This window comes from Enoplosus armatus, chromosome 9 (genome assembly GCF_043641665.1).
Source record: "Enoplosus armatus isolate fEnoArm2 chromosome 9, fEnoArm2.hap1, whole genome shotgun sequence".
Taxonomy (NCBI): Eukaryota; Metazoa; Chordata; class Actinopteri; order Centrarchiformes; family Enoplosidae; genus Enoplosus; species Enoplosus armatus.
Window position 1 is genome coordinate 1,599,017 of NC_092188.1, and position 10,506 is coordinate 1,609,522.

Sequence of the window (10,506 nt, forward strand, 5' to 3'; positions counted from 1 at the left end):
GTCTGATTGTTCCTATGGCTCATGCAGATAATCACATCGTCAATGTAAAAGTTTACACACTTTAATGGGAATTTAGGAGAGGAGAGTAATCAAACACTTTAATTTCCTCAGTTCAGAGTGGAATGAAATGTTGGCTGTGATAAATGCAGAAAATGAGGCTCATTTCCTTTTTCCTGAGAATCTGACTGAAGCACCATCTGAAGGCCTGTGAGCCTCCATTTCAAGAACAGCACCAGTAAAACTCCCAGATAATACCTCGCAGGTACCAAAAGTTCTGTTTCCAAAACAAACAAAGGAAAGTTGGCTTCCCTGTCTGCGTCACTTCACATCAGTGGACTCCAGCTGCTGCTGGCTCAGACCAAGAGTCAAACTAGTTAACCTGGTTTGAATTGTTTAAAATAAGAGTTTGGTTACCTGCCTGAGAACTGCAGTTCCTGACAGTTTTCTAAAACCAAATGAATAAAAAGGACCAACAGGAATCAGAGTCCTGACTTAGTGTTAAAAAGAAAAAAAACGTGCTACATGAAGTTTGGTGACGAGCTGATGTGGTCTGAGAGGTCGGCAGTCGCTCCAGGTCAAACTGTGGAGAGGTAGCGTGTCTCGCTGGTCGTGTCCTGCTCAGGGATTGGCTGGTTTCTCTGTGCTGTTGGGCGGAGTCAGGATCGCTCCCACAGCGACGGGCGACAGCTGACAGTCGACGTTGTCGATGCGACGCTCCTGAGCTTTTCTCTGCAGGACCAAAAACACTCAACGTTAGTCACAAAGGACTGTCAAACATTTCATTGATTATTATGGAATCTGGCCAATTTGAAGTGGCTCTGGCAGGACTTTAAACCCCACACCCTGCTGCTGTCAGGGCCTTGCTCGACACTGCAGCATGTAGATGTGTCCGTCTAAACCACTGAAAACGTCAGTTGTTGTTTCAGAGTCATCATTTGATTCTACCACATCAAGGCGTCCCACTTCCCACACTTTGCAGCTCTGGTTCAGAGAGTAATGTCGCATTTCAAGTCTATTTAATGCAACCACGTATACGTTATTAGTCACTGTACATTTCATCGTCATACTGTCTTAGCGTGAATATAATGATGCGTCGCACAAATCAAGGAGACATTTTCTAGAGTTACAGTAAGGTTTTAATATGAAGTCTCTTCGTGTCGACAGAACAAGGACTGTAGACCGTCGTCCATCTCTTACAGGGCAGTTGAATGTTTGAGTCTCTTAACTAGCTGAACTACTTTTTCTTTTGATGCCATACCATGACGGAGTACTTGCATCACACACCCAGCCCCAGTTGTCACTCTAAGACGTAAAGACTTGAGGCCCTGTTGTAGAGGCAGTGTTTTGCTCACCAGTAGGTCCAGATAAGCCACGTGTGTCTGGATGTTGTGTCTGTCGTCAGCTTTGACTTTGGCGAAGCTCTTGAGTTGAGGTGTAGCTTCAGATCGCAGCGTGTCCATGAAGGGACTCATCCACCGAACACAAGGAGCCACGCTGTCCCACGTCAGGCCTGATGGAGACACAGAAGGACGGGTGAGGACTCAGAGGTAAAGCCTAAGAAAACCATTTCACCTCCGGCAACATTTGAATTCTGGTGCTCAATAGTTTCACTTTTAAATCACACGTTCAGGCGGGAAAATCAAACTTACCCGAGACTTCATGGACGACGTCAAACGTGGAGAAGTGACAGAAGGCCGCTGCAGCAAGAACACTGTAGCTGTAGTCCAACGAGTTGACGTCCATCATACACAGGTCCAACAGCTGCAACACACAGCACAGGTCAGAGGTCAGCGAGACATGTTCTCTGATCGTAACGTGAGAGGGTTTGTTTTCCAGGTGTTAGTGATGCAGGTGTGAAGGTACCTGTGTGATCTGGATGTACGTTTCCTGGGAGAACTGCGGCACCAGGAAGTTGTCTCCGTCTGTCTGGGCTTCCACCTGAGCGTACAGCTTCAACCAGGAGATAGGGGTCTCCGGACACAGATTCCAGTCCAACGCCTGCAGGACGACACAGAGACAGACGAAGGTTTACATCATCGGTTAACACTTTCTCTGCTCTGAAAGCTGTTGACAGAATAACTAAAGGGCTTCTTCAATGTGTAGTTTGTTTCAGAGGACGCCGTTATTGTTTTTCTATTGAAGCCAAATGAAGTTCCAGTAGTTTAAACATTTCTATTGCAGCACATCTCTTCATACCTTCAGTATGTGCAGCTCTGTGCGCTGGATGTCCCACATGTCGCAGGCTCCATCTGTGACGTAGGCGAACTCGTAGATTTTGGGAGGGTAGATTTCCTGAACAGAACAGAGAAGTTATTACAGAAATCATGAAACTTGGTGTAATTTGAACTTTGATGATGGAACATTAGTCCCAACTTTGTCTGCTCTAGTTTACAATTACATGAGTCTTTTATTTTATTGTAGAAGTTGTGTAATATGAAATATGTGCTGCTCTGGTTTTACATTAGTTGGTGCAGCCCGGGCAGATCAACATGCATAACAAACTAATAAAAACTAAAGTCATATGTTTTGTGTGCAAACGCTCTGATCAGAACCAGCATGCGAGAGTCAACTTGTGGTTAGATGTAGAGGATGAGGAGGGACTCACCTCTATCTTGGAGGCGATGAAGAGCGCTGTGATTCCGATGAGCTGCAGGTAGTCTTTGTTGACGTTCTCCTGAGTCAGCATGAAGCGGTCGAAGTAGTCCTGAGCGAGGTAGGTCGTCTGCCGGTGGAGGCTGTACACCTCACTCACCTGCACACAGACGGATACAGAAACGTATGATTAGCGCCATTTTAAACTCCATCTTAAATATCTGAATAATAAAAAAAGGAAACTAATATTTTCTGTCCACCCCCTCCTCACCTCGAGCAGCCAGTCCAGCAGGATGGCTCTCATCTTGGGCTGCAGTTTGGGATGCCGCTGCAGGTAGCTCTTATCATGAACGTACTTCAGCTCCTTGTTGAGCATTTTGATCCACACGTCATCTGAACTGGCCCAGCTGGAAGAGAAACGCCAGGTTTTAACCTTCTTTTTGTTCATTTGTTGTTTGGTTCAGTAGAAGGTGAGGAGCCTCCTTAGTTTTATCTCAGCTGTATGCAAATCTAACGTTTCTACTTAATGTTATATTCAATTATCCAAACAGACGATGAAAAATAAGGTCAGTCTACAACACGAGGGGAGGCTAGTTTTACATCCAAAAAGAAGTGCTTTTACTTTAAACGTGTGTAAAATTCAAAGATATTAAAGCCTTTGTGTAACTTTAATCAGCTGCTGGTTCATATTGGAGGAAATCAAACGTCTCAACTAAAGACTTCATGGTGAACGAGGGCATTCAACTCTGAATACAGAGTCGGGTGGAGTAACGTCTCAGCATGAAGTGTCGAGGAGCAGCTGCCTCATTGAGGTGTAAAACACGCAGTTACCTGAGGCGAGGAATGGGGGAGGCCTTGATGAAGAGGTTCTTGAATGTGTACTGCTTGAAGCTGGACGGATCTGCAGGCTCCAGCTCTTTGTGGGGAGTTTCGATGAGGACACACGGACTCGCTCCTTCCTCCGACCAACACTTCTGGAAAAAGACGAAGGATGAATAACAGAAACAGGCGGTTCAGACCGACAGAGTGGTCAACAGCACGGCGAGTATCCCTGAACTATGGTATGACCACACACCCACTTCCTTGATTTCCTTTTTGCCATCGTTGCATTTTCTTCCATCTTATTTATCATATTTTTCTGTACAACTGTTTGTTGCTGTATGTACTTTAATGTAAAGCACTTCAAGTTGTCAATTCAATTAATTAAATGAGTTAAGATTTTTTTCTAATCAAGCTAACTGTGGCACCTAGCGGTGAAAAGAAGGTACTGCACTGTTACTGCAGAACTACTGAGTCACTTTGACCTGTTCCTTCACACTGACCTCATCAAGATAATACAATAACTAGCTTAAGGTGCTTTGTCTAATATATAGGAAAAAAAAGGTATGTAGAGACAAAACAGGGGTTAAACTCAATACACATGCAAACAGATATCAGGCATATTACAGATGAACTAGGGTACAACAAAATGGACGCTCTCAATATAGGAAACACCAATGAAACTGCACAGTTTTAAAACTGGGCAGGACGCACTGGAAGGGAGGGGGATACAAAACACAGATAATAAACTAGTAACAAAACACATCGCAGTCTCAACTCTTATCAGTTACAAACACACACACAATTATTTAGAATTAATGACATGTAGACACACTGACCTGTATTTCATAGCTTTGTTTCTTGGCAGCAGGTTGTAGCTTTTTCTTGGAAGGCTGGAGAAGAAAATCAAAATGAACTGGTGAGTTGGTATCAGTGCTAACAGCTACAACAGGATAATAAACCTGAGACTAAACTCCAATCTAAAAACAGCTCAATGGGCTTTAAAAAAAGGATCATATTAAACACTGAAATTAACAGAAAGTCATGCCTGCAATCAGACAAGTACTTTAAAAACACAAACCTCTGACTTCCTCTTCTTCAGTGGGGCTCTGAGAGCTGGCTCAGGTGTGTTTGAATCTCTGGCTTGCAAAGTGATGCGACCGCTGAAATTAAGATAAAATTACATTAGCATCACAGCTTTACATCCAGACAGTATTTCAGAAGACTACAGTTTGATTTAACTTAGATTTTTAGCTTGACCACCGTGTATGGTGGAGTTGAGTTATCAAATGTTTAATAAATTGCATCAGTTATTTTTCTCAACTCGCCAAAGTTCCTGTAATCTGACAAGTGTTGGATAACAGAGTTAAAGAAGATTTTACATGACTGAAATAAAATGAACGTGAATATTATAACACGTAAGCTGGAAAATATTATTAACGTTTAATGAAATCACATTGGAGAAGATGTGATCCTATGTTATCAATCCACCGATGTATATTGCCTGAAATGTTTCGGCGCAAGATCTCATGAAACTAACAATGAGTCACATAATCTATGACAACACACACATTTGCCATTATCAATATCAGAAAATATCCTTAATATTAACAGTTTCAGCCTCATCACCCCGCACTAGTAAAGAGGATCAGTCCTCTTCCCAGTGAGGCCCCCCCCCAAAATACCACTGCTGCTTACCTGCGTCTGGACATTGTGTCGAATGTATTTATGGCTCCTCTGCAAAGGAAAAAAGAAGAGGGAACCGATGAGATTTAGATGCAACTTTAACAGAACTGTGTGAAGACCACATGTACAGACACTCAGACTACAGCTAGGATGAGGAATTGTGTGCTTATATTAATGTAATTATTCAAATTCTCCTGGAACTATTACATGATCTCTTGTAGAGCCCTGAGGCCATGCTGTGGAGCCACTGGGCCCCAATAATTTCAAGTATACAACATGTTAGAGGTGACTGGTGTGTGCTACCCTGGTGAGGTTGAATAAGCCTGTAATAGGCCAGAACCAAGTCAAATGACTAAAATAATGCTATATAACAGAGCCTAACTTGCCCCTAGAAAGTCCTGGAGGAGCCACAGAAGGTCCTGGGAACCACAGGGCCCCAAGATATAACAGAACATCTCATATTAAAGGCTGGGACCTGGTCTAAGATGTGGTTAGCTTCTGATACCAGAGATACAGGTTAGCTCGAGAGCACCGACAAAAGAGAGCCCAAGTAGCTCGACAAATCAATAAAGGTCGACCAACCAAGTTAAAGCGCCACATATGAAGACTATGATAACTACCATTTCACCGTAAATAACCAAAAGAGACCAAAAACTTTGTGATAAAGATCCAAACTAGCCAGCCAAGCCCTGCAAGCTAGTGTGGCAACTACAGCCAAAAGGGAGGGGGCTGATTGTTCCCTCGATTTCAAACAAAAAAAGCACGAAAATACTGCATTTCAAACCACGTTTCTTATATTCAGCGACGAAGCGAACATCTTCAGACAACACTTGTGTGGTTTAAATGTATGAAACCGCGAAAATATTAACTTTATTTGAGGATTGAAACTCAAAGACGCGCCAATTTCGTCAGCGCAAAAGCGGGAGGATTTGAGCCCTGCCTTCCCAAAACCTCTTCCAGGTCTGCGGGGGGAAACTAAGAAGAAATGACCGCTAAAGATGAACCATAATGACTTCAAACTGCCCTCAACTGCTAGAATAAACTCCTGGGAACCACATATCTAAAAGCAAACCTTTTTAGAGCCCATTAAGCGCCATCAAAGTCGGGTAAACCGAGACCACCGCGAGGCTAAGCTGTGGAGGGGAGCTACAGAAATTAGCAAACCTAGCCGGGTAACTGCTAACTAGGTCAACAATAACCAGCTAAACCCGATGTGCAGATAAACTGGTGTTCTATAGCTTTCGCGTGTAAACAACCGAATACTTGCTTTATTTAGGAAAACAGGCAACAGGCCAAAAGACAGACTGAAAAACACACTTTTGAGAGTTTTAAAGTTACAAAAGCAGCCGCAGTGTTTGTACAGACAAACTCCACGACACCCCGAATTCCCACAAAACACACCTCGAGGACAACATGCAAGATTAAAACGAGGTAAAGTAGATTACAATAGCAATGGAAACACCTTCAAATAAGGTAAAATATAAACTAAAAACTAAGATATGGCTGCAGTCCCTCGCTTGTCCAGATTTAAATCCTCTCCACAAAACTACGTCGGGAAAACGTATATTTAAGATCGAAATGCACGATGCAAAACCCCAGGAAGGTATTGACAGTGGAGACGTGATATAAAACTACATATAGCGATATATATGGCACGGGGGTCTTACCTCCTCGGTGATGAATGAATGAATGCATCAGCTGTGGCGCCGGCGCCAATCCTTATATCCGCGTATGCCTGCCGCTCTCCACTGCGCATGCCCGTTCCCGGTTCACAGAAACGCGCTAAATGTTCAAATCTCAACTGAGATTTTCACAAACGAACAACACAGAGTGTTTTAAAAGGGATTCATTTACTGCTCTTCTCGATATATCAGTTTATTGGACGCGCTAGGACGCGATTAAACGGGTTATTTGCCGTGTTTAACCGGAGTCTACATTCATTATCAACGGACACCGTACCGCAGGAAGGTTTTTTGAAGTAAACAACGCTTTCCGTACGTTCCGGTTAAACTTTAACGAGTCGGTAGACGCTCTTAAGTCATCTCACTGTGAGACTGAGTGATAATATTTACGCATTGAGGAGTTATTTGCCGTTTTTTTCGCGGCACCGAAACAGCTTCCGCGTACGAGTCCCGCCTGTGGGAGGGACCTCCGTGACGTCAGGCCAATGAGAGAGCGAGCAGCGACCGCCGCGTGCTTCCTCCGCAGAATGTAAACAGAAAGAGCACGTGGAGCTGCTGTCACACGGACGGCGGCTGACAAGCGGCTTTATTTCCTTTGCTTTACTATAACTATAACTATATATATAATAAATACTATATATAAATACTATGCATCCGGCGGTGCAAAGTAACGAATTACATATACTCGCGTACTGTACCAAGTAGGCTACTTTATTGTTGTTGTATTGTTATGCAACTTAAATATCTCCACTTCTCAACACTTCAGAGGTAAATACTGTTGTTTTTACTACACTATATTTATTTGACAGCTACATTTACAAGTTAGTGGTCAGATTAAGATGTTACATACAAAGTATAAGAGCAGCTTTTAAGTTTGGAAACGTTGTTGAGACGAGACAGCACAACACCACATAAACGAATATAAATAGACAGTGGCTTTCTGCAAAGTTTTCAACCGTATCTCATGGGCTTCTTCAGCGAATGACAACTGAGCCAACAACTATCAACTCAACTCATTTACATCAATACTGGATTAGTGCTTAGTTTCAAATCCAATGTGTTGTAGTACAGACCTAAATAAATGTGCCTCTGATCTAATACTTTGTGACAGGCCTGTAGGTACACACAGTAGTACTAGTAAAAACTAGTAGCACATTGACAGGTAGAAGAAGTATTCATACCCTTTACTCAAGTAAAAAAGGGAGCTAATTCAACCTATTATATAATAACAATGCTGTATACTTTACATGCTCATATGTATTTAGTTACTGGTAACCTGTAGCTGTCAGATAAATGTAGAGGATTAAAAGGTCTAATATTTCTCTCTGCAACGTGGAGCCTTAAACCTCAAATAAACCTGAACGACCACTTGTTATCACATGACCAAAGGTTGATATTTAGATTAAGTGACGACAACAACTTCAATTCACTGATGAAGACGGTGAGATGCGGTTCAAAGCTCCACAAAAAGACGGGACAGAGACAGGAGAGCTGCGTATGAAAACATTTATTATAGGCTAATAAGAGATCACATGTATTATAACTATTACAGTCTGAAAACAGATGACCCCACTTTATAATTAGCATTTTGTTTTTGACATCAGAACAGAGTGACTTGATCTGTCATACATCCAAAATACAAAGGAGACCAGTTATGTCGATAAATAAAAAGTTAACCCTAAAATTCCTACACCTTTTTTTTCTTTTTGGCAAAGTGCTGTATTATTCCAGTAAACTACACAAAACAAGAAAAAAAACAAAAACGTCTAACACTTGGTGAAAAATAAAAATGCCACAAAATATTCTTCACACTTCTTTTTAAAACAAACAAGAGAAAAGAGGTTTTGCTACATCATTCTGTCTGGTTTGTTGAGTTATTATAAAAGCTGTACACGGGCTGGGAGGGCGGCGGCGAGAGCAACAAGCTTCCTCCGAGTGGTGCATAGCTGGTTTCTGATGTCTGTCTGTGTGGTTTTATTCATTACGTCCACTCACGACGTAAAAACAAAAAGGGAGTTCAAGTTCTTCATTGATGCATTGTCATTACAACATTTCAACCTGGAAGGCACGTGATCCACAAATTTCAAGGCATTGAACAAAAACATTACAAATCCCTGTTAGTCTGATGATGGAGAGATGAACAGAAACACTAAAAGGCTCCAGACAGCAGGAGGAGACAGAGCATCACCGTCTCCTCCGATCCCTTCTGTCTTTAAGTTTGCCTTTTTTTAAAACATCGTAGTAACACAAAATAACATCGTCCACGATTGCAAAGCTCGATAGCAGAGAGAGAGAGAGAGAGAGAGAGAGAGAGAGAGACATTCGAAAAGTAAAAGAAAAGCTTAAACACACCAGAGGATCACTCCACTATCGATTATTTACAGCAAACCGTACGGACGCCTAACACACGTCTGTTAGTGCTTTCTTAATAATGCTACCGTCCCATCAACACGACCACAGAGACAAACTGAAGTCAGATTTAACTGAGATTCAGGAACGACACTGCAAAAAAAGTGAGTCAATCTTTCTTTCGCATGTTTCTACTGCAGACTGATATACAAGGATCCACTCCCTGAAGTCCTTCGTCACAATGACTGAATGTATTTGATCATCTACTGTCGACGTGTTTAATGTTTGACTGACTGTAAAATGAGGTTGGATCATTTTTTTTTCTTGAATAAATCAACAACATGTGAAGGTCTAGCCTTTCACCAGTTTAGAACAACATTATAAAAATCACTTAAAGTGGACACTTGTAAATTCAGGCTGGCAGACTTTCCACACATCTTCATCCACAAAAAACAAGAGCTTACGTTTCAATATGAGATTCTGTATGGAAGCCCAGTTCTGCCAAGAAGAGACAAAAAAAAGCTCAAAAGTCAGAAATGATAAATAAAATACTCAAAATACTACAAAATGATAAGATACAAAGTCTAAAGTTTGTGATGAGTTTCAAGTTCTTTATATATATATATATATATATATATATATATATATATATATATATACTTTGAGATAAGTAACATTTGATATGTGGTTTGACATAAGTCAAAACTAGTGTAAGTAGCAAGTCAAATGTTTGGCTTTTAATGTCACAAGAATAATCAGAGTTTAATATTTTTGACTTAGTAGGTTACCATGCGTGTTTTTATTTAGTCCTAACATTTCATCTATTATTTTATATTCCTGGCAGAAGGGGGCTTCCAGAGGATTCACTCGCTCTATAAGATGGACAGTTTCTTTTCTCCTGCGGTGTGGAGACTCGGTCCGGGCTCCACGTTCCCTACAGCAGACGCATTAAACATTAGACAGTCCACCGTTTCAGAGCACCGAGGCCAAGAACCGTTAACAAACACTTAAAAGTTCAACAACAAAGAAAAAGAACATCAGTATTATAAACTAGTGAAAGGTTAAAGATCATTGCTACTTTTTTGGTTTAAATATTTTAACAGTTTTTCAAAATGTAACTACGTTAACATGGAAAAGAGAATAGTTAAAAAGCATAAAGTACATTTCTAAAACCATGTTAGGTACACTTGAGCAAAGAATATAAACATCGCTGAAAAAGACCAACAGTCTCTCTCCATCTTGATGGATTTCCAACAGTCGACTGAGAGCGTCAAGAGTTCATTTTCACAGTCCTGGGACCAAGATAAACGAAACTAGAAGTCCATTATTTCTCAAACATTTTCACGAGGGAAAGCTCGCTGGGACAGAGCTGGAAAAG

General features: G+C 41.5%; 1 protein-coding gene across 1 annotated transcript; it reads right to left on the reverse strand.

Moving 5' to 3' along the window:
* Positions 1-618: 618 nt before the first annotated feature.
* On the reverse strand, positions 619-6,853 carry ccne2 (cyclin E2). Its single transcript, XM_070912384.1, has 12 exons — positions 6,765-6,853; positions 5,110-5,148; positions 4,493-4,574; positions 4,251-4,304; positions 3,424-3,566; positions 2,864-2,999; positions 2,606-2,752; positions 2,197-2,292; positions 1,864-1,998; positions 1,650-1,761; positions 1,353-1,510; positions 619-729 (listed from the first exon to the last, which is right to left on the reverse strand). The coding sequence occupies exons 1-12, from the start codon at positions 6,851-6,853 to the stop codon at positions 619-621; spliced, it is 1,302 nt and encodes a 433-aa protein (XP_070768485.1).
* Between the last annotated feature and the right edge of the window lie 3,653 nt (positions 6,854-10,506).